Consider the following 23,460-nt stretch of genomic DNA (forward strand, 5'->3'; position numbering starts at 1 on the left):
CCTCCTGCTGACACACCCTCGGGAAGCTCCCTCACAGACCAGCGTTCTGTGGGAGACGAGGGATTAGTTTAACTTCTGAGTGCTCTCCATTTCAGTATCTCTAATGATGGGTCGTCTTATTACCATGTATTCAGTTTTTGTCCTGACATATACTTCTGAAAGTGAAGAAAGTGAAAGTGTTAGTTGCTCAGTCATGTCCGACACTCTGCAATCCCGTGGACTGTAGCCCGCCAGGCTCCTCTGTCCATGGAAGTCTGTGGGGAAGAATACTGGAGTGGGCAGCCATTCCCTCTCCAGGGGATCTTCCTAACCCAGGGATCGTACCCGGGTCTCCCACTTTTTAGGTAGATTCTCTACTGTCTGAGCCACCAGGTATGCCTGGATTGTACTTCCAGACAGTGCTAATCATGATGAAGCAGTGTAGGAGTGGGGGCTATTAATAATGATTTTAGAAGTCAAAAATTAGATAATTGCCGAAATATTGAGTTGGCTAGAAAGTTTGCTCTTGTTTTTATGTAACATCTTATGGGGAAACCCAAACGAACTTTATGGCCAACCAATATATTCACATTTCCTAGAATAAAAACGTTATTGCTTCATCTGAGCCGCCTGCCACCTTCCTAGGCCTCCTTTTCTTGTGTAAGTTCCTTTTAAAATGTCCTTCCCTCATAAGTTAGCAGGTATAGTAAGACAGCATAGTGTAACTTTTTTGCTTAGGGTATGAACAGGTTGAAATTTACTTAATTTAAAAAATGCCCAGCTCTTTCTGTGTCTGGGATTTTCCTTACTAAACTTTTTGACACTTCTTGGTGGAAGGGATACTTATTTTATTTGATTTTCTAACCATTTATCTCTGTTCCAAGAAAGTGTGTGAAAACCTTTTAAGTAAGGAACATTCCCTCAGTAAGGAGCACGTGTGAATAGCAGAAAACAGGTAGAAACCAAACGAGAAGCTGATAATGAGGAAGAGTGCCAGGGGGAAGGTGGGGGTTTGTGGCCTGTGCCAAGGGTGCCATCCTGCTGGTGTCTGAGGTGCGTTGCTTGTTGGTGTGGAGCCAGGCCTGTGGCTCGGACCCCAGGTGCCCAGCCCTGGCTGGAGGAGGGTCTGCACTGGGGGGAGCCGGGCCGAGAGGACGCACTGTCTGCCCGCCACAGGCGCCGGTGCTCAGAACAGTAAGCTGGGTCCTTGTTCGTCTGTGGGGAAGGCTGAGTTCTCTTCTCATGTAGAAACGAGACTGGAAGAGTGTGGAGCTCACTGCTGTGTCAGGAGAAGGTAGGATTTTGGCTCTGCCCCCACAGCGTGGTGGACAGGGGACTGAGGCCCGATGTGTCCCGGAAGCTGGGAGTGATCTCCATCCAGGCGACCAGAGACATACCTCTGTCTCTTCTTTTTCTGTAAATGAACATCCTGTGTTTTACGGAGAAAAACAGGTGCCAAAGACACGACCACGGAGCCACAGGCTGGGACGTGGGCGTGGCTGCTCTGCCAGTGGCCCTGAGCTGACGGCGCTGTGAAGCCACGGTCCGCAGTGGGCGCCGTGAGTGGCACCGGGGTCTGCAGCAGAGGCGCGGTCTTGCTGTCTGCACCGGTTGGGTCCGAGACCAGTGCCCCATCCTCTGTCTCAGGACAGCCTTCAGAGCAGGGTGGGTGAGACCGGGTGAGCGGCAGCGAGGGGTCAGAGCAGGCTAGCCGGGGCGGCTGAGGGGCCTGGCGTGAGCAGCTGGAGGAGGAAGTGCGTGAGAGGAGGAAGCGTGGGGCAGCAAGTTGGCCTAGAGACTCAGACAGTCAGAGTGACTCAGGGTCACTTAGGACTGGTTTGGACCAGTAGGTGGGAATTGCAAGGAGACAGATCTTGGGCAACTGAAGAGAAAGCGTTCTGAGGTCTGCCTAGACCAGACAGACTCACCTCTGGACACGGCTCTGGTCAGCGGGGATGCTCAGGGCAGAGCTGGAGGCAGGGCGGGAGCGCCTGTGGGGACAGAGCCCAAGGTGGGCAGGCAGGTGGGCTGACCGGCAGCTCACCCAGCCTCTGAAGTCTTCCTCTCACTAGCAGCCGGGGGCCTGGGGACCCAGACGACTGGGACACAGCATGTTCGTTCCAGAAGGTCCAGGTTGTGCTGTTGATGTGTAAAGCTCAGCAGGGGTGTGCACACATTTTAGGCCAGGTCAGCTGCAGAAGTCTGGGTTGTGATGGTTGGTGGTTTGCCAGCAGTTTGGCAAACTTTGAGTACCGCCTTGTGGTTGAGCTGCAGGGCGCTACCTGGGGTGATGGTCAGACTGCCCATTCCTAAGGCCCCTGCCACGCAGTGGGGGAGACCCACATGTAGCAGGTAATTCTGTGGTAGAGTAAGTCCTGAAACAGAAGTGAATGTCCTTCTGATTTTTTATTGTTAGTGTATAGGAGTGCAAGGGATTTGCATATTAATTTTGTATTCTGTGACTTTACTGTGTTCATTGATGAGCGCTAGTAATTTTGTGGTGGCATCTTTAGGGTTTTTTACATAAAGAATCATGTCATCTGTAAAGTTTTTACTTTCCAGTCTGGATTCCTTCTATTTATTTGTTTTTTCTCTGACTGCTATGGCTGGGACTTCCAAAAGTATGTTGACTAATAGAGGCAGAGTGGGCACCCTTGTCTTGTTCCTGATTCTGGATGAAATGCTTTTTTTTCCTGCATTGAGAATAGTATTTTCTGTGGGGTTATCATATCTGGCCTTTATTATATTGATGTATGTTCCATCTGTGCTTACTTTTGGGCTTCCCTTGTAGCTCAGTTGGTAAAGAATCTGCCTGCAAATGCAGGAGACCCGGGTTTGATTCCTGAGTTGGGAAGATCCCCTGGAGAAGGAAACGGCAACCCATTCCAGTATTCTGGCCTGGGGAACCCCATGGACAGAGTAGCCTGGTGGGCTACAGTCCATGAGATCTCAAGAGTCAGACGCAACTGAGCCACCACTGCCATGCCTGCTTTCTGGAGAGTTTTTATCATAAATGGGTGGTAATTTTTGTCAGTAGCTTTCTCCCAATCCGTTGAGATGATCATTTGGCTTTTATACTTAAATCTGTTAATATCATGTATCACATTGATTGTTTGCATGTATTGAAGAACCCCTGCGTCCCTGGGATAAAGTCCAGTTGATCATGATATATGACCCTTTTAATGTTTTGTTGGATTCTGTTAGCTAGAATTTTGTTGAGGATTTTTGCATCTATGTTCATTAGTGATACTGGCCTGTAACTTTGTTTTTTTGTGGTATCTTTGTCTGGTTTTGATATAATAGAGTGAGCTTGGGAGTTTTCCGTCCTCTGCAATTTTCTGGAAGAGTTTGAGCAGGATAGGTGCTGGCTTGTCTCTAAACTTTTGGTAGAATTCGCCTGTGACGCCATCTGGTCCTGGTCTTTTATTTATTGGAAGATTTTTTTATTACAGTTTTGATTTCCATGTTTGTGATTGGTCTGTTCATATTTTCTGTTTCTTCCTGCTTCCATTTTGGAAGACTTTCTGAGAGTCTGTCCGCTTCTTTCAGATTCTCTGTTTGATTGGCATGTAGCTGCTCATGGGAGTCTCTCACGACCTTTTGTATTTCTCTGTCGTCTGTTGTAACTTTTTCATCCCTAATTTTATTCATTTGCGTCTTCTCCCTTTTTTTCTTGATGAGCCTTGCTGTTTGTCAATGTTGTTTATCTTCTCAAAGCACCAGCTTTTAGTTTTATTGATCTTTGCTATAGTCTCTTTCATGTCTTTTTCATTTCTTTCTGCTCTGATCTTTATGATGTCTTTCTTCTACTAACTTTGGGGGGTTTTTGGTTCTCTTTCTAGTTACTGTAGGTGTAAGGTTAGGTTACTTGTTTGATTTCTCTGTTGTTTCTTGGGGTGGGCTCGTGCAGCCATAAACTGCTTTCCCACCCGTGCTTTTGCCGCCTACCACAGGTTTGAGTCATCGTGTTTTCATGTCATTTGTTTCTAAGCATATTTTGATTTCCTTTTTTATTATTTTAGTGATCTGTTGGTTATTTAGAAGCATACTGTTTGACCTCCATGTGTTTGTATTTTTTATAGTTTTTTCCCTCTGTAATTGATTTCTAATCTCATAGCATTGTCAGGAAACATGCTTGAAATGATTTCACTTTTTAAAAATTTACCAATGTTTGATTTATGGCCCAGGATGTGATCTGTCCTGGAGAATGTTCTGTGTGCACTTGAGGAAAAAAGTAAAATCTAGGAAGATGGTGCTGATGATCCTGTTTACAGGGCGGCAAAGGAGACGCAGGCGTGTCGACACTGAGAAAGGGAGGGGGTGGAGGGCTTGAGAGTACAGCGCTGGAGCGTGGAGGTTACCTTGTGTAAAATAGGCAGCTGGGGGGAGTTGCTCTGTGGTGCAGAGAACCCAAAGCTGGTGCGTGTGGGCGCCTGGAGGGCTGGGATGGGAAGGGAGGTGCACGGGAGGTCCAAGAGGGCGGGGACACGCATGCGCCTGTGGCCGGTTCATGCTGGTGCATGGCACAGACCGTCAGAGTGCTGTGCAGTGAGTGTCCTCCAGTTAAAAGCAAACGGAAGATGTGGCAGACAGCGACTGTCCGGCAGTGTAGCGACCTGTCACGGTGTGGAGCCGCTCGGCTCAGCCTGGGTGTTGAGTGGCATGCAGGTCATGGGGAGCAGCTGAGACCCTCTGCAGCCTGTTGGGTGTGGTGAGGTGCATGGGCTGGAGATGGGACCCCTGGAAGTCACTTTCACTAACAAGAGACTCTGAAAACTTGTCTCTAATGAATACATTCCAGGAGGGTAACAACTATTATTTTTAGTCTGTTTGTTTAAAATACACTCTTCAGCACAGCAGTTACCTCGCCAGCTACATGCGCCAGAAGAGTTGCAATGTGCTTGTTATTGGAGGAGCACTGCTGTTACAGGCCTCTTAGAAATGGGGCCTCGAGACCTTCCTGAGTAGACGTCTGTCCCTCTTATAGAGCCAGTGTAGAAAGACAGACCTAACATATACGAAGACTGTCAGGCATAGAATATGTATACGCATACAAAATGTAGTGCGTAGAGTGCATTAGAAAGAGCATAGCTAAAGTGTTCCTTGTGGATCCCGCTTGACCAGCTCATACTGCCAGGTCACTAAAAGGAAGAGCAAAGATGCAAAACCATGATGGCTGGGATTTTCATGGCTTCCAGCTTATGCATTTGGAGGCCATAGCGTTTCTTCTGTGCGAGTTGTATGCCACGGGCAGTCTGCTGGATGCACGGCGCCCCTCAGAGGTGACCTTTGACTTGCCACAGGAGTTACTGGCGCAGGCGTCAGGGGACGTGCTTGCCACCTGCGTGCGCCACCTTTCCGACATCATCCTGAAGGAGGACGGGCCGGGCCGAATGAGAGAAGACCTGATGGTAAGTGGCTGCTGTCTCACCGTCCTCCCCGTCCCGTGCCGGCGGGGCTGGGGATGCCTTTGTGGTGTGTGTTTCCAACACCGTGACAGGAGAAGGACGTTCCTAGCCTGATGCTTACTCTTCTTTTCTAGAATTTTTTACTGCTGACCTATTCATTTTCTTCTCACTTACTACCTGGGGGAAATGATGGCAAATGCTTCTCCCAGTTGGGTCCTGTGAGATTCCTGATCCAATAGGGAGAACACAGTGTGTGTTGTGAGCTCAGAAGTAACAGGTGAGAAGAGAGTAACGTGAGTGTACTCTTGCTTCTTTGGGATTGAGTGCGATGTTTTGTAAAATTGTCTGCTGTGTCTGCTGAATGGTTTGAACATCAGGCTATAGAACAGTTCCCAGGTCACATGTGAAACAAGAAGAGATGTTTGAAAGCTGGAGAAATTCCTGCCCCGGGAGCAGTGAGATTGTGTGACATGCACCTGCTTTAGAAATTGTGTCTTGAAGAGGTGCCTTTGAGTCTTTGCACATGGGGCCTGTTTTCTCATCCAAGTGGCTGGCTGTCAGCAAAACATTGGTGATTCTGATTCTGGCATCTGACACCGTCCAGTAAGGGCCTTTTAGGCTAGGCTATCACTTAGCTGAAGCTGGCCATCTTCCTCATCTGTTTGTTCAATTCCTATTCCCCCCTGTTCAGGTCAGTTACCCCTCGCACTTGAAGCTGGGGGTCGATGGCTGTGTTTGGATATTTTGGAGGAGAAGAATCTTTGTGCTTAGACATCAATACGCTCCCAGTTCAGTAATTAGAATTATCCTAATCAGTAGGAACCCTGGTGTTTTGGGTCAGAGGCCGCAGTGTGTAGAGTGGCCTTGACCCAGGGCTTCTCTGGAGGGTCTTTCTCTGTTGATGGGTCTGGGATTCCCTACCCAGTCTAAGAAAAAGGTGTAATATGACCAGGGAGTTTTCCTTAGTAAGACTTTTTTTCCTGTTCAATATGTCACCAAAATCTACCCTTCAGTCAAAATATATGGAGAAGTTTCTCGTATATATATTATTTACTTCACTCTTATTTAAATATAATTCAAATATTCCATCCGTTCACTGAGATACAGTATGTTCAGGTCTCTCTAAGCACATACATCATTATTAGCTTTTTACTCTAAAGTCTTTACTTAACATTTTACTGTTTAGTTAATATCACTCTTGTATTTTTATGATTGAATAATTAAAATATTGTTGCTTAACTGTTAAGCTGAACATCCTCAATAAAGACACAGTAACGGTGCCTTGAGGTTTTAATGAGTTTCGGGAGGAATCTTACTAGTAAGCTAACCAGGAGGATGATTTGAAAGTGCATTTAAAGTGTGTAGCAGGCTCTATCGGAGAAGATGATGGCACCCCACTCCAGTACTCTTGCCTGGAAAATCCCATGGGCAGAGGACCCTGGTAGGCTGCAGTCCATGGGGTCGCAGAGTCGGACACGACTGAGCGACTTCACTTTGACTTTTCACTTTCATGCATTGGAGAAGGAAATGGCACCCCGCTCCAGTGTTCTTGCCTGGAGAATCCCAGGGACGGGGGAGCCTGGTGGCTGCCGTCTATGGGGTCGCACAGAGTCGGACACGACTGAAGTGGCTCAGCAGCAGCAGGCTCTATGCCCCCTCGTCCTACACGGCCCTTCTGAGGAGGCAGAGCGCCATCCCAGGGTGCAGGGCTGTGTGTCGGAGACGATGCAGGCAGCAAGGGTCAGCCGCGTAGATGCGTGGCGATGCGTGGTAAGCTCTGCCGGCACCCTTGGTTCTGAGCACTCTGTTGTGCAGCTGTCAGGCGCGTTTGTTGTCTGATTGACGTGAAAGGGCGCCTGATGCTGGAATTTAGAGTCGCGACCTTCAACCCAGTGGGACTGGTAAGTGCGGGAGAAACGCAAGCATGCAGCCCTATAACCATGAAAATACTTGGAAAAGAAAGTCATCCAGAAGAACAAGGGTGGTATCTTGTGGGCGGCAGGATTGTGAGTCGGCTATTCCGTGTTCCCGATTACTTGGGAGCACCGAGGTCACCCCTGTTACCACAGTGTACCTGCTAGCCAGCGCCCCTTTGACTTGCAGGAGTATCTGGAGGTAGATGATACAACTGCTTTAGGCAGTGGCTGAGTTTTTCCAATGGCTGTGTCTTGTTTCGGAGGAAAAAGACAGCCATTTAATTAGTGGGACAAAAAGAAGAACTCCACTGACACGGCCTTCATCCCACTAGAGTTCGTTTTCCTCTGCCATACTCTTACTGCAGAACCAATTCTCTTTGCAGGTGAAGTATGTTTTCACCTTAGGAGACGTCGCCCAGCTCTGTCCAGCCAGAGTGGACCAGAGGACCACCCTCCTGATCCTGTCTATCCTGGCCGCGTCTCCCAGCAGAGAGCCTCGTAAGGCCCTTGACGCGCCCCATGCTCGCTGCCCAGGGCTGGCCTCGCCCTGAGCGGTGCAGTAAGCCCCCCACCCCCTTCCCTCCCCAGGGCTGGCCTCGCCCTGAGCGGTGCAGTAAGCCCACCTCCCCTCTCTCCTGCAGGGCCCCGGGCACCCCCAGGCAGCAGTGTGGCCCCGGCCTCCCAGCCCCTCTCCCAGGTCCAGGGTGTCGTAATGCCCTCGGTGGTCAGAGCGCACGCCGTCATCACCCTGGGTGAGTGAGGAGCACACACAGCTCCGGGTCTCCAGTAAGCCAGTGGTCTGTTCCTGGGGGCGCGGCCCTGCAGGGCCCTCACCGTCAGTGCACTGGGGTTCCCGTGGTGCTTTTACCCTCAGTCTGTCCATCAGATTTTTCAAAAATCTCAGAACTAAAGAAGAGGAAAGTGTTCTGCAGGCCAAAAAAAAGGTGCAGACACAAAACTCAGCAACACCCTCTTTTCTCCTGACTGAACGAGAAGTGAAGGGAAGGACGTAACCGTGTTTACCTAGCTCAGGTTTCAAGTTCATTACTAAACTTTTTACTTATACTGATTATGTGTATAATCAAAAATAAGAAGTATCATCAGTTACATTTTATTGGTCATTTTCCAGGTAAGTCGAAAACTCCAAAATCCGTATGTTGACCTTAGAAGAAGGCATCTGTACTGCCATAGAGGAGCGTCTCAGCGTTGTCTGTCTCGTGTAACCTGGGGGTGGGGAGTACATGTGTTTTGAGCGCCTTAATATTTAGTATGGGTCTGTCTGCCTTTGGCTTCTTTGTTTGTGATTGTTGATGTGATGTTTTAACTGTAACTAAATAAAATCCCTGGCAAGATGTAGCTGAAGAGCCTGTGAGGCAGAGAGTGAGAGTACGGTTGGGGTCTGTCTCTCTCGGGGACAGGAAAGCTGTGCTTACAGCACGAGGATCTTGCAAAGGAGAGCGTCCCCGTCCTGGTGCGGGAGCTGGAGGTGGGCCTAGACGGGAACGTCCTCAACAACATCGTCATCGTCCTGTGTGACCTCTGCGTCCGCTACACGGCCCTGGTGGACAAGTACGTCCCTACCATCTGCACATGTCTGAAGGACCCGAACCCGTTCGTCCGGAAGCAGGCGCTGCTCCTGCTCACGGGCCTCCTGCAGGTGTGCGGCGGGGCGGCCCTGCCAGCCGGCCCTGGGGCCGGGGTGGGGAGGAGGGGTGCAGGGTCTGAGCAGCGGAATAAGTGTGCGACCTCCTTCTCTCTGCAGGAGGACTTTGTGAGGTGGAAGGGCTGCCTGTTCTTCCGTTTCATCATCACAGTCGTGGACCCGAACCCAGAGGTCGCCAGGTGAGCCTCTTGCCTCGCACCAGGCAGCTGAGTGATTGGCCTAGTTTCTGGAAAGTTCTCTTTTAAATTGCTTTGGATTTGCGTCATGTAGGATTTACTGAGGTTTTGGCAGTTGCCAGATAATCAGTCAACTTCTAAAGTACTGAGCTGTACAACAAAGCTTTAGTTTTCATGTAAGTTTAAGAACAAAAGCACCGCGGCCCAGGGGGGCTCGGGAGAAGCCAAGCGCCTGCCAACTGCCCGTCCCAGGGCCGAGAGCAAGGCGAGCCCCTGCCACGCCCGCTGCTGGGGCAGGAGCCGTGCCTACGGCACGATGCACAGTCGACTTCTGGGCCAGTGACACAGGACCTCAGACTTCCCTCTAAGTGCAGAGACTAAGGAAGGCGCTCTAGGAGTTAGGACAGGACTGCTCAGCGTGGGATGAGAGTGCACAGCTTATAGGGCTCCTTGGAAATGGGCATTTCCTGATTATTAGAAGGCAAGAGAGTTGCCTTGCCACTTGTTCATTCCTGTCCTTCTGGAATTTTCTTAAAGATTTCAAGGGGTTTAGAATTTGCTAACCTCAGTTGTGTTGCACGAATAATGCTGTTTAAAGCAAGTCTGTAGTGGGAAAATAGAGTGTTGAATGCATGGCAGGAGCTCCCACAGTTGAAAAGTGGTCTTTACAAATTCATTAACTCTAAATAGCATGTAATAATGGGTCCCTCTGGTTCTAAATGGGCTTCCCTGGTTGCTCAGACAGTAAAGTATCCACCTGAAATTCAGGAGAACCAGTTCGATGCCTGGGTCAGGAAGATCCCCTGGAGAAGTGAATGGCTGCTCACTCCAGTATTTTTGCCTGGAGGATCCCATGGACAGAGGAGCCTGGCAGGCTGCAGACCATGGGGAAGAGCCAGACAGGACTGAGCAGCTAACGCCTTCACCTTTACTTGCTGTGAACACTGTCGACAGTGGCTCACTCTGGGCTCCATGGGAGAATCCCTGTTTGGTCTCCTTTGCGTATGTCTCTGCAAGGAGGCGCATTTCCCTGACAAGCTGGGAGAAGGCTGGCATGCTGATCAGCGTGTCTAGAGCCAGAGTCGGCGGCTGAGGCGCCCGCGCTTCCTTTCCCTCTGCGTAAGTGGGGAAGGGGTTCGGCCACTGCGCGGTGTCCTCTCTGCTTCTCCGGCCAGGCCAGCCCCAGGCCCCGTGTGCCGTTGGGGACCCAGGGGCAGAGAGGAGCTCAGCGTGTTGGCCCCTTCCATGTGTGTCACAGCCTCGATAGCTGTGTGGAGCACGCAGTGACGAGGTCACAAGTCAAGGAACGCTAGAGGACAGGCAGGCGTCTCCCCGAGTGCCCTCGTCGCCTGAGGGTTGCCCACTTTAGCCCTGCCTTCTGAGTTGGTTTGAACCACGGCAGAATGTGGAGCGTGATTTGAAAAGCTTTGAAAAGCTGATTTAAATCAACCTGATCATCTATTTTTAGGCCAAAGGTCAGGCCTATCTGCTTCCTTATACATGTTGATTTTTCCATGTGTGTCTGCTAGGGCAGATCTTCACAAGAGACTCTAGCGGCAGAGCCCTGTGAATTTACTTTTGGTCGAGGTGGATTTCCTGATGATTCCAGCATGAGCAAAATTGTATGACTTTTTTTAAAATCAGTTTTTATTGGAGTATAGTTGGTTGACAATGTTGTGTTTCTGCTGTACAGCAAAGTGACTCAGTTGTATCATACACGTGTCCACTCTTTTAGAGTCTTTTCCCATAGAGGTCATTAGAGAGGATGAAGTGTGTTCCCGGTGCTGTGCGGCAGGCCCTCATTTTAGACGTAGTAGTGTGTAGATGTCAGTGCCAGTTCAGTCCAGTCGCTCAGTCGTGTCCGACTCTTTGCGACCCCATGGACTGCAGCACACCAGGCCTCCCTGTCCATCACCAACTCCCAGAGTTCACTCAGGCTCACGGCCATCGAGTTGGTGACGCCATCCAGCCATCTCGTCCTCTGTCGTCCGCTTCTCCTCCCACCTTCAGTCTTTCCCTGATCCAGCATCAGGGTCTTTTCCAGCGTCAGTCCCAGCCTCCCAGTGCACCCTTGTGTATACCCCCCAGTGCATCCGTGTGTATACCCCCCAGTGCATCCCTGTGTATACCCCCCAGTGCATCCCTGTGTATACCCCCCAGTGTACCCCTGCCCTCCTTCCCCCTGGCAGCTGTGAGTCTGTTTTCCCCATCTGTGGCTCCTCTTTTTGTCAATCAGCTCATTTGCACCATTCTTTAGACTCCACCTGTGAGTGGTGTTCCGATGCTGGTCTTTCTGTCTGGCCTCCCTCACTGGGAATGATGATCTCCAGGTCCAGCCACGTTGCTGGGCACGCATTATCTCCTTCTTCCCTGCTGAGTGGTGTTCCGCAGTATATATGTTCCCCGTTATCTCTGTCTCCTCCTCTGCTGATGGGCGTTTAAGTTACTTCCGTGTCCTGGCTGTTGTGCTCAGCACTACAGTGAACACTGGGTTGCGTGTGTCTTTTCAGATTGTGGTTTCCTTGCATGACATGTTGGATTGGTCCTAAAATATAAACCCCTAGTGTGGAGGCTACAAGCTTGTATGAGATGTACCCTGTCTTCCAACTACGTGAGCCCTGCAGACAGCAGTCAGGATGATGGCCAGGCAACAGGTCGGCTCTCTCGGGGCAGGGCAGGTGCTGCAGCTCTGCAGGAAGGCAGGGCTGGAGAGGACTGCAGTGATGGGCCGGTGACATAGAGAGGAAAGAAGAGCAGAGATGGCTCGATTTGGGAAAAAAGTGCGTCACTGAGGATCCAGAGGGCTCTGCGCAGGACAGGTGAAGGGCCGAGGGAGTCAGAGAGCTGTCAGAACAGTGGGCGGTTTGTCCGACCTCCGCGGGGCTCCAGTGTTGTGACAGAGCCTGGGTCCCTGGAGTCGATGAAGCCGGGAGGACAGGAGGCTGTGTGGAACTGAAGGTGCTCTGCAGACTGTTGCAGGCTGGCCAGCTTCCTGGAGCAAGCCCCACAGCCTGGGCAGCTGATGAGCAGGAGACACTGCCCCCTCCCTGCTTGGAGGTGGGAAGTCGGAGGTGGGCCAGCACAGCAGTTTCCAAGGAGCCAGACCCACCCCGTCTACACGGCCCCGTGTCCTCACGAGGTGGGAGGGAGGGAGGGAGGGATTCCAGGACTTTGTTTATAAGATACTCCCCGTTGGAGAGAGCCTGGCCTTCATGGGCCAGTCTCCTCCCAGATGTTCACCTCCTGATAGCACCCCCTTGGGGGCCCGGTTTCCAGCACAGGAATTTGGGGAACACAGACTGGTATGCCTGCCCTAGCAGTGATGTTGAGGCTTGGAATGGAGAAAATCAGGAAGCACTTAGCAAGCAGGTGAGGGTGAAACAGATGCGTTCAGGAGTGGCCAGAGGAAAGCCTGAACTGGTAACTCTAGGGGAGGACATGGGTTCTCCCCAGCAGCGGGCCCCCTCCCTTTCCCCTACGCCCTCCCAGCCACCTTTTGGCTTCAGATCACTTTTGTCAACACATTCTGTGTAGTTTTGATAACACCTGTCCACCTGGTGGGACACAGGCATCCTGGAGTCGGAGGTGGTCTCGTTTATGGGCGTCCCTCCTATCTGAGATGGCCTGAAGTCAAGGAGACACTCAGGGAACATTGGATGAGTCAGTGAGTGAAAATGATCGAGGCAGAGGGTGGGCTTCACTCCCTGGGTCCTTGAAGAACAGCTCGCTTGCTGAGAAGAGGAGGGACCGAGGGGGAGCGGTCAGCATGTTGTGGGAGCAGGACCACAGCACACACAACAAGATGCAGGCGGCAAAGCAGAGCTGGGACGCACGCAGGTGACAGCAGGGAGCGAGGAGAGGCAGCCTCAGGTCCAGCTCACGGCGGCGGTCAGCACGGGGCAAGGTCCACCCCCATCATGGCGGCGGTCAGCACAGGGCGAGGTCTACCCCCATCATGGTGGTGGTCAGAACAAGGCGGCGGTCAGCGCGGGGCAGGGTCCACCCCCATCACAGCCGCAGTCAGCACAGGGGACGGTCAGCGCTGGGTGGCGATCACTGTGGGGCAGGGGCCCACCCCCATCATGGTGGCAGTCAGAACAAGGCGGCGGTCAGCACGGGGTGGGGTCCACCCCCATCACAGTGGCAGTCAGCACGGGGTGGGGGTCCATCCCCATCTGCTCACGGTGGTGGTCAGTGCAGGCCGAGGGTCCATCCCGCTCACAGCTGCAGTCAGCGCAGGGCGGGGGTCTATCCCCGTCCGAGCCGGAGAGCATCCGGGTCGGGACTCTGAGTCATCCACTCGGCCTCCACCAAGGGGATACCAGCTTCTGAGTAGCACGTGTGTAGGAAGACGTCCGAAAGAAGAGCGACGTGTGTGTTTCCTGCTCTGTCCAAAAAGGAAGCGGCCTCGCTGCCTGCCCCTTGAGCCTGTCGGGCTGATGGAATGGAGATCTGGATTCTTGGTGCTCCTCGGGATTTTCCAGAGGGATTTCCTCCCTTCCCTCTGGTTTTCACGTGAGATGGTTCTGTGTGAAGTTGGCAGTGTGCCTGACTTGGTGGTGTGTTGCGTGTGGTCCCAGTTCAGGTCCTGGGGGTGAGGAGGGCAGGAGAAGGGGCCCGCCCCAGCGGGCACCACAGAGGACGCTGGTTTCTTGTAACTTTTCAGCTGACAGATACCACACTGTCCCTCTTGGCGAGTCGGTCGAGCTGGCTGGCTCTTTGTGCCCTCGTGCACCCAAGGCGAGTCTCTCCCTGGGGGCCTGTCTGTGCAGCTGGGTGTTCTCCCCACTCTGGACCTGCCTTCCACCTGTGTCCAGACCCTGCGCGCCATTCACGTGCCTGTGGGGCGACTTGTCCAGCTGGCGAGGCCGGTGGCTCTCCAGGGTGCTCGCCCGTGCATCCTGGCCTATACGCGCTTTTGACCTAATGTGAACGGACCAGCATCTGATGCTGGACGTCTGAAAGTCTTAGTCGCTCAGTCACGTCCTGCTTTGTGTGACCTCGTGAACTGCGGCCCGCCAGGCTTCTCTGTCCATGGGATTCTCCAGGCCAGAATACTGGAGTGGGTTGCCATGCCCTTCTCCAGGGGATCTTCCCGACCCAGGGATCCAACTCAAATCGGCAGGCCTCCTCCCTGGGAGGAGAGGCCATTCCCCTGAGCAGATGGCGCTTTAGTGGTTGTGTGCTCAAGGGTGCATCCGGTGAACATTCCGAGGTCGCCGTTGGCAGCAGGTCATTGCCCTGTTGAGGTCTCTGAGTGGCCACCTCTGACTGGCTGCGGTGTGAGCTCTGAGCACACTGACCGCGTCCTGAGCCTGGAGGAGAGCTGCTGGGAGGGCTCTCGGGGGTCTTGTGCATCCCGCGGCCAAGAGCAGCGCAGTCAGACTTCTCTTGTCCCCCGTCCTTCCCCTGGGGGACGGGCTCCTGGCAGCTGGAGATTGCAGTCAGCTCAAGGTGTGAGGAAATGTGGGTCTGGGTGGGGCACTGGGTCAGAGCCAGCCCAATCCTGGGTTGGCCTGGCCTGGGCGCCCGCCCTGTCCTTGAGCGTCTGCTCCGGGGCTGTGGGTGCTGCCCTGTGGCCCTCTGCCGCCTGGGTTGAGTGGTCGCTGCCTGTGGACGGTCCTGTCTGCCCGCTCGTGGGTTTCGTGTTGGTCCTCAGGAGAGTGCAGGCTGAGGCAGGAGGCCTGGGGTGGTCATAGCCGGCGGGTCCACCTGAAGGGGCGGCTTGGGGGGCTCCTGCACGTGAGGTGTGGCTGAGTGACAGTGGGCTGTGAGCTTGCAAGCACAGCTGGGGAGCCTGGGTTCACAGGGCAGCCCGGCCCCGGAGCTGCGTGCGCCGGAGAGCCGGTGCCCACCCCGTCGTGGCCTCCGCGGGAAGGCTCCTGGGGGCCTGCGAGGCGCCCGCGGCGTCACCGGCCTGTCCGTTCTCTGCAGCACCGGGGAGGTGTGCCTGGTGCACCTGCTCCTGAAGAGGAACCCGGCCCTGTTCTACCAGCACTTCATCGAGTGCATCTTCCATTTTACCGGCTACGAGAAGCACGAGGGTTTCAACAGGTTCCCGCAGTCGGACAGGTCAGTGCCGAGGCGGGGGTGGCGTGGAGGGCCCGAGGGGCAGCATCACCACCAGGCACGGCGGCCCCTGGCAGGTGGCCCAGGAGAGAGAGGTCCTCCAGCCTCGCCGAGGGGCTGTGCTGAGACGGTCCTGCTCTGTCCCAGAGAGAAGCGGCTCTTCTCCCTGAAGGGGGCCAAGAACAGGGAGAGAAGGATGAGGATATACAAGTTCCTCTTGGAACGCTTCACAGACGAGCAGCGGTTCAACATCACTTCCAGAATCTTCGAAAGCATCCTGGGTAGGGCTGGCCAGAGCGGGGCTGAAGAGTGTGGGGGGACTGCTGAGTGGCTGGGGCCTAGCCGCCCTGCAGCCCAGGGGCCCCGACACCCCGACCCTGGTGTCCTCGGCCATCGGCCCGATGTCCTGACCCCGACGCCCTCGGCCATCGGCCTGGCGTGCTGACCCTGATGCCCTCCACCGTCAGCCCGATGTCCGGACCCCGATGCCCTCCACCGTCGGCCCAACATCCTAACCCCGACGCCCTCTGCCGTCCGCCTGACGTCCCAGTCCCGACGTCCTGACCCCGTCACCCTCAGCCATCAGTCCTGCCCTCAGGCCAGCAGGCCACTGCCTCCATCCATGCCCAGCACCACCACCCCCAACTGTGGGCAGCAGTTCTCAGGGTCCGCCTCTGCTTCCTCCAGCCTGCTTTGCTGACGGCGACCTGCCCCTGGACATGGAAGCCAGCGAGCTGCTCTCGGACACGTTTGAAGTGCTCAGCTCGAAGGAGATCAGGCTACAGGCGCTCAGGCCCAGAGCAGACAGGGAGCAGCTAGGGGAGGAGGAGGAGCTGGCCCCGGTCCGAGCGGCCCTGCAGGAGTCGCAGAAGAAGCTCCTCTCACAGGCGAGTGCGCGGCTCCCGAGGTGGGGGCGCTGCTCCCGAGGCGGGGGCGCTGCTCCTGGAGGCCCCGGCTCCCCTGAGGCGGGGGCGCTGCTCCCGAGGCGGGGGCGCTGCTCCGGGAGGCCCCAGCTCCCCTGAGGCGGGGGCGCTGCTCCCGAGGCGGGGGCGCTTCTCCCGGAGGCCCCGGCTCCCCAGAGGCGGGGGCGCTGCTCCCGGAGGCCCGGGGTCCCCGGAGCCCCCTCTAGCCTCCCCTGAACACCCGCCCTGTCAGGGCTCCTCTCTGCCTGCGCCTGTGGCTCCGGTGGCTCGCGTGTGCCTGGCCCTGGTGTTGTGTGTGTGGACGTTATACCCACTGACGGTATCTTTAGTAAGTGGGTTGGAGGCTTCCTGTTCCTTCTGGGTAAAGTCTCGATGCCCACGTGTGGCCTGGCCCACGCCCCCCTGCTCTGCAGCCCGCTGGCTCTGGTCTCCAAGGGGCCGCGCTTCCGCCTGCGGGGGCTCTCCCTGCCCAGCCTGCCCTGTGCCGCCTGCCCAACCAGTCCCCCAGACACACACCCCGCCCTGCCCCTTCACTCCCGAGCACCCTCACGGCCCCTCACACCTTGCCAGCCTCACGTTGTGACACACAGCCTGGTCTGGAAGTAGCTTGAAGGCGTGAGTTCTTGGCCCCATTTCTGTCGCCCGGGAGGTTAGCCTGGTGTCCAGTGCAGGGAAGGTATTGGATGATATTTGTGGAGTGAATGCGTTTAAACCACTTTTCAAGGTTCTCCTTAACTTAGCCTCTGCTCAGACTCATCTTTATTAAATTATTTCTTTAGTCTTGGCCCTCCTGTTTCAGGAACTCTGCTAAGTCTTTAGAAATGAGTGGATTACAAGTAAAGAGCGTATGCTAGCGACTTCAAATGGGACAAGAGTGACCTTCGGGTTCTGAAGGGTCGTCTGGCACGCAGGGGCTAGTGCAGTGTGCTGTCTCTAATTCTCAGAGGTTTGCGCAGACATCTGTGCTCGGCGCTCATTCTTGGTGATAGCAGTGTGTGACTACCCGCAGATCTCCTGTGTACAGAGTTTCAGAGAGGGGCCCACACCCTCTCCAAGCCCGGCCCCTCCTGCGCCGCCCCACCTGCAGGCATGCCGCGTGCTCGTGCGGCAGGGCCGAGCCCCTCTCATCTCGTGGAGGAGCCCGGGGTGCAGCCGGGCTGTGTGACGGGCTCGAGGGAAGGCTGGAGCTCGTTTTCAGCCCTTCATTCAGTTGACCTTGGGGTCGGTGGGTGAGGGTGCCAGCTCCCTGCTTCCCACACAGGTGAGGCTCTGTACTTACAGACGGGGCTGTTCAAGGCTCTGCTGTGTTTCTAGTTCCTCCTTCTTGTTTGGGAATAAGACTAGTACGTGTGTGCCTCCTGCTTTGCACCATTTTGCAGTGATGGTTTCCTAGTCTCCCCAGCTGAGGTGACTTCCTCTCCAGTTCTCAGAATGGCATCAAAAACAAAAAGTAGACTTGACATCATGTTCAAGATCGGCCTTGCAAGAACTAGATGAAGGAAGCACGTTTGTCTTTCAGAACTTCATGCATCTGAAACAGCCTTCTTTTGTTACCACAGGTTCAAAAGAGGAATTTAATAGAAATGATTATTCCAATTATCACCTCCCTGAAGTCTGCCCTAGAAAAGAACAAGATCCCAGCTCTGCGAGAACTCATGCTCTACCTCAGGGTAAGGAGGCTTCGGGCTGTTTGGTTGCCCCCCCCGCCCCCGGCCCCCAGCCCCACTGGCCACTCAGGACCCCACAGTCCTGACCGTGGGTCCAGCGTGGCTTGGAGCAGGGCCCCAGGCTCCCCTTTGCCTGGGAGAGAAGACAGGGGCCACAGGTCCCCCAGAGGCTGTCTCTGCCTTTCCTAGGGAGTTGGGTCTGTGTCCTTAACCATTAGGTTCAGGTTTGAAGTTTCTCAGCTGCGGCCACAAACGGGCCCCCATCTCGGTTCACTCTGCATGGGGTGAAGTGGAGGTGCTCATCGCTAACGGGAGCTCACCCCCAGCTCTGTGTCTGGGTGCCAGTCGGGGGTACTGCACCCAGCAGCAGCCTTTCTGCCTCCTGGCCCTGGGCTCCCCAGGGGCCGCATGCAGACCAAGAGTGCACAGAAATGAGGTCTCAGACCTTCCTATAGAGTCTTGCAGTCCAAAACACAGCATTTCCCCTTTCCGTTTATGCTGTTTTCTTCCTCAAAAAATGCTCAGATTCCTTATTTCCCAAGAAGGGCTGTGGCAGGATTACATCAAATACAGTTTTCAAATACACCTTCATCCTACAGAAGTGAAGGTGGGAAAGACAGGCTGACTGTGGAGAAAGTGAGGGCTTTAGGTCACTCACACTGTCCTTGCCCCTGTGAACCTCAGAAAGGAATAAAATCTTGGGTAGCCCCTGAAACACTTGCGGACAGGGAGACCCCGCCTCTGGGCACGCTCGAGCAGGGCTGTGCGCCCGGCTTTGTGTGGACCCTGTCGGAGCAGCCCCTGCGGTGCTCGCCTGTACCTGGGAGCCCCCTGGTTCCCCGAGGCCGGGGCAGGGCTCCTCCCTAGAGGTTGGGCCAGGTAGATCTTCCCTGCCTCCAGTAGGAAAAGTGGCTTCTTCCTCACAGCACAGAGGCCGGGTCCCCGCCTCCGACCTTATCCCTGGTGTGCTCACAGCCTCTGTCACGTCATGAGGAGACACACAGACGGCCCCAAGCCTCAGCTGCGTCCTGAGAAAGCCGGTGTGGACGGCTCCCCGTGCCCGATCTAGCCAGGATGCCGTGTGCTGCCCGCCTGCCAGCCTCCGGCTGGGATTCCTGAGACAGGTCCCACAGCCCTGCAGCCGCAGACAGTTCTGAGCCCTGCTGGGGGCTGCTTCCAGCCGAAGTTCTAGGGGTCCATGGTGCCTAGCAAGGGTTCAGGAAGCTTCCAGGAGATGAGGCTCCTGTGGCCAGCACAGCAGCAGTTGGCACTTCCTGGGCAAGTGGCGTCAGGTTCGCTGGTCTGTCGATGGAGCGGAAACCATCTGCTCTGAGCATGCGTCCTGCCATGTTCCCGTAGGGATCAGGTTGCGGGGAAGAGCCCGTTTACCGGCTCAGGGGGCGCTCAGGGAGGCTGCGGTCCATTCTAGGAGGTGATGCAGGATTACGGAGATGAAGTCAAGGACTTCTTCACCGTTGACAAGCAGCTGGCCGCGGAACTCGAGTACGACATGAGGCGCTACCAGGAGCAGCTGGCTGAGCAGCAGCAGCCGGTGAGGCGGGCGGCCCCGGGCGCCCCAGGTTGTACAGCGGCCGTTGGGCGGCGGCCCTGACCCTGTCTGCCCAGTGTCACCCCACACCCACCTTGGTGGCCTCCTGTCTCGGGGGCACCGTCAGCAAGGCCCTTCCCTGTCACCCCTACCCTGCTGGAAAGTCGCCGCGTCCCCGTGGGGGAGGGAAGTGTGCCTGTTCTCAGCACTGACCCTGATGGGGTCCTGGCTCCTTTGGTGGCAGAGAGCGCAGCCCCCCGACCCCCTCCTTGGGGTGGCTGCTCGCCCGGAAGCCTGGATAGCCCCCGGGCTCTGTGCGAGGCAGTGCCGGAAGCCCGGGTCTGACATGGTTTTGAAGTGAGTTCCTCTGGGCCTGCGCAGAGCATGTAAGATGCCCTTTATGCTAAGTGCTGGGAGATGTGCTCTTTAATTGTTTTCTGTGACAGGTTCTAAGCTTGGAAACAAGTCCAGCTCCTGCTGGCCGAGAAAAAGACACCGCGGCTGCCGCCGTGGACCAGCCACTCACGCCCAGGCCCCACGCTGCGCACACGGCCGCACCCCTGTCTCTGGTGCCCAAGGACAGGTGTGCGGCGCCGGCTCAGCTCGCTGCAGGGGCGCCCCCGGCACCCGTGGGCGGGGACTGGGCTCCAGGGAGCGGGAGGGCGCATCCGCCTCCGTGCTTCACGGTGGCTTTGCACCAACAGGCCCGTGTCGGCGAGCACCATGGACATCCTGAGTTCCGTCAGGAAGGTCGTCGAGTCGCGCCGCTGGCACAGTAGCCGGACCACGGGTCCGCTGCCCTCGGACAGCCGTCCTGAGAGCCCAGGTGAGCCCCGCGTGCGCCCACTGGCGGCCCCGGAGCTCAGGAGACCGGGGCCCACCCCTGTCCCCATCAGGCACTTCTGTCTGTCGTCTAAACGAGCCACTGGGATGGGCCCGGGGTCGGAGGGTGTCCAGCAGCCCTGCTCACAGGGGACGGTCTGGAAGGCAGAGTGAAGCCGACCCCCCCGCAGCGAGGGGCGAGAGGAGGAGGGCGCATGCGCAGCGAGAGGAGCGGGGCGTGCGTGCGGCCGGCAGTGAGGGGCGAGAGAAGAGGAGGAGCGCGTGCACGTGGCCGGCAGCGAGGGGCGGGGCGAGAGAAGGGCATGTGCGCAGCTGGCAACGAGGGGCGGGGCGAGAGAAGAGGAGGAGCGCGTGCACGTGGCCGGCAGCGAGGGGCGGGGCGAGAGAAAGGCGTGCGCGCGGCTGGCAGCGGCAGCGAGGGGCGTGAGGAGGGGGGGGCGTGCGCGTGGCCGACAGCGAGAGGAGCGGGGCACGTGCCCGGCAGCGGCGGCGAGAGGCGAGAGGAGGGGGGCGTGCGGACGGCTGGCAGCGAGGAGGAGGGCGTGAGCGTGGCCTTCCTGCGGTCTCCTTGCTCGGCGGGGAGGGACTGGGGGCTCTTGTCGGCCTCGCCCGGGCCTTGATGGCTGTGGAGCAGGGCTCACCTGCCTGTCCTTGAAAATGCAGGTGTTTTTCAACTTTCCGAAACCAATCACGTCACAGTAAACGTTGGGATATAGTCTTGTGTGTGTATGATCTTCAGGATTAATTCCCACGAGTGTTTTTTAAGCTTTTGATGGTGTCAGACCGTTGTTTCTTGTTCCTTTCACGTGAATTCCCACTTTGGCCCACGAGAGCCCATATCCTACAGAGAAAGGGGTTCATAATATCCCATGAGCTGTAGGCCAAAAGTTTTAATTTCATTTGTTTGAATCCTAGTGAGGAAGGCCATGGTTTTTCATGCTTATCATTTGTGTGCATCTTTCTGAATTATCTCTTTATAAAAACTTTATTTGGGATGTTGAGTGTACCATGTATCTTGCAAATGGTTTTCTCATTGGCATGTTTTGTTTCTGGGGCCGTTTGGGTTTTTGGAGAGGTAATGCTGCCCCTTTCCTCCCAGTGCCTGTGCGGGTCTTGGAGCTGGAGTCCAGTGGAGCTGACCCGGAGTCCAGTGGAGCTGTTGACCTCGAAACGAAGCGAGGGATTAGCACCCCTGAGCGTAAGTAGGCTGCGGGCACAAGCAAGTCTCCTGACTGCAGCGCGTACCGTGTGCGCAAGGGTCCCAGCACAGTTTCCTCATGCACGCCATGGGGCGTGTGGTCACACTGACTGCCCCTGGGTGACCGTGACGGTGCTGCTGACCGTGGCCCCTTCCAGGTGCCACCGGTGGACGTGAGGGGATTTCAGGGCTAGGTTTAACTGAACAGGGGGCACTGAGATAGCAGGTCCCTCTTCGTGGTGAATCGGCTGTGGAAGCTCCGCCACCTGGCCATGCTGGGCTGTGCGAAGGGCTCCGAGCCCCATCCGGGGTCTGCACAGCAGCGGTGAGGGGCGGGAGGGGCTCCCAGGCCTGTGGCGCCACGGACGCACCAGCAGACCTGATCCCCGGCCGGGAAGGTCTCCCCAGACCTCAGTGGCCGCAGCACGGGGAGTGCGTGGTGCCTGGCTGTGTGGCGGCTGTGGTGAGAGCGCAGCTAACTGGGATGGGGCAGGGTGTCCCGGGGCAGTGGCACCCGCTGTGAGGCGCGGCCCAGGCTGAGGGGCGCACAGGGCTCGGGACACAGACAGCCCTGGGTCGGGAGGGAGCCCCACCAGCGTACGACAGCGGGGGCTCCGTGTCCTCAGCACTCAGGTTGTCCTGGCCGAGCACCAAGTGAGGACTTGACCCCACTGATTTCCTTTAAAGCTGGCAACTCCCCTGAGGGCGGTGCCTGTGTCCCCTTTAGAGAAAGAGCTTCTCAGTTTAGCTCACGCTGGGATGCAAAGCCCAAGTTGGCCCAGGTGGGAGGGTGGGTGGCAGTGAGCAGGGGCAGCCAGCAGGGCAGCATCTTCAGGGCACCCAGGAGGAGTGGCAGGAGCAGGGTTCTTCAGGGGCTCTGAGTGCGGTGAGGCCTTTGGGGGGCCGGGGAGGAGCCATGAGCAGTGGTGCTTGGAAGGTGGTCAGGGCCAGGAATCCGGGGAGGGAGGCAGGCAGGCCCTGGCCCCACCGTGCACCTGCCCTTGCTCAGCTTCTCCCCCGAAGGCCTTTGCTAACCTTCCACTGAACATTCTCCCTTCCAGAGACCATCCCAAATGTCACTTTTGGCTCGGAAATCAGCTACATCGTGTCACCGGGCCAGTCGCTTTCCCTCCACAGCAAGAGCAGGAGGCGCGCTCTGGGAAGCCGGCAGGGCTCGAGAGCTGCAGGCCAGGGGGACAACGTTCTGTGTCTGTCACTGCCCGACATGCCGTAAGTCCCCAGTCCCTACCCGGAACAGTCCCACTGAGGGCTGGGGCCCCACGTGAAGTGTGCACCTGTCCCCACAGGCCCCCGCAGACTTCCCAGTGGAACGTGAGGTCTCCCTCCAGAAGCGAGGACCGCACCACCTCCAGGAGGCCACGCCGCCAGGCCTCCAAGAAGAGGGGCAAGTGACCACCTCTCCTGGGAGTTCTCACCTGGAGCCCCGGGGCCACCCACCTGTTCACCTCTGTGGCTGGTCAATACCTGGTTAAGAACTGTAACACACCAGGGAAACGCTTTAGGTGTTTAATATGGACTTAAATATCTGAAAACATCCCGCTCATTCTAATGAGCTCTGTTCTGGTCCCAGTCCAGAATGTTGTCTCTTAGAAGTCCTGCTTCTGTCAGCTGTTCTCCAATCCTTACAGTAAGGACATTGCTTTCTATATCTGCTATCCTGACTGTCATATTTTTTCTATTGTTATTAAATTGCAAACTTTTTAAAGCTTCTTCCAATGCACAAAGGTTAAGCATGAGTCCAGCCTCTGAGTGTGTTTAGCACAGGGTTTTTATCGGTAGTCATTTAACTGACAGTGTTGGTGGAGAATAAAACCTAATCTCTCCTGTTAGGGAAAAGGAACCCAAGCTTTCTTGAAGTTTCAGGTCCTCTGCCTCCTCACAGCAACTATCTTAGCATAGACTACAGTCCCTGCTTAGAGAGAACCTGTTTCTTACCCAGAGCAGCAGGAGCGCTGCTTTACGTCCAGTCCTGAGGGCCGTCCCTGCAGTGGAGGGGCCTTAGGTTCTAGGCCCACTAACACTGGTGAGCGTGTGCCCTGTCCAAGAGT

The 23,460-nt window shown here is 55.8% G+C and overlaps 1 protein-coding gene across 5 annotated transcripts in view; it reads left to right on the forward strand.

The window, feature by feature from the left end:
- NCAPD3 (non-SMC condensin II complex subunit D3) overlaps positions 1-23,142 on the forward strand; it is a 60,994-nt gene extending 37,852 nt beyond the window's left edge. For 4 of the 5 annotated variants that reach the window (XM_018059006.1, XM_018059007.1, XM_018059008.1 and 1 more), the window contains 15 exons: positions 5,283-5,390; positions 7,687-7,801; positions 7,945-8,055; positions 8,722-8,960; positions 9,066-9,145; positions 15,077-15,214; positions 15,359-15,492; positions 15,899-16,098; positions 17,694-17,804; positions 19,231-19,353; positions 19,797-19,933; positions 20,055-20,176; positions 21,293-21,391; positions 22,453-22,621; positions 22,699-23,142. In XM_018059006.1, the coding sequence (XP_017914495.1) occupies positions 5,283-5,390; positions 7,687-7,801; positions 7,945-8,055; positions 8,722-8,960; positions 9,066-9,145; positions 15,077-15,214; positions 15,359-15,492; positions 15,899-16,098; positions 17,694-17,804; positions 19,231-19,353; positions 19,797-19,933; positions 20,055-20,176; positions 21,293-21,391; positions 22,453-22,621; positions 22,699-22,804 (1,992 nt within the window). In that variant the 3' untranslated portion in view covers positions 22,805-23,142. The other variant, XM_018059011.1, reaches the window with a different exon arrangement.

Source organism: Capra hircus, chromosome 15, assembly GCF_001704415.2.
Source record: "Capra hircus breed San Clemente chromosome 15, ASM170441v1, whole genome shotgun sequence".
NCBI lineage: Eukaryota > Metazoa > Chordata > Mammalia > Artiodactyla > Bovidae > Capra > Capra hircus.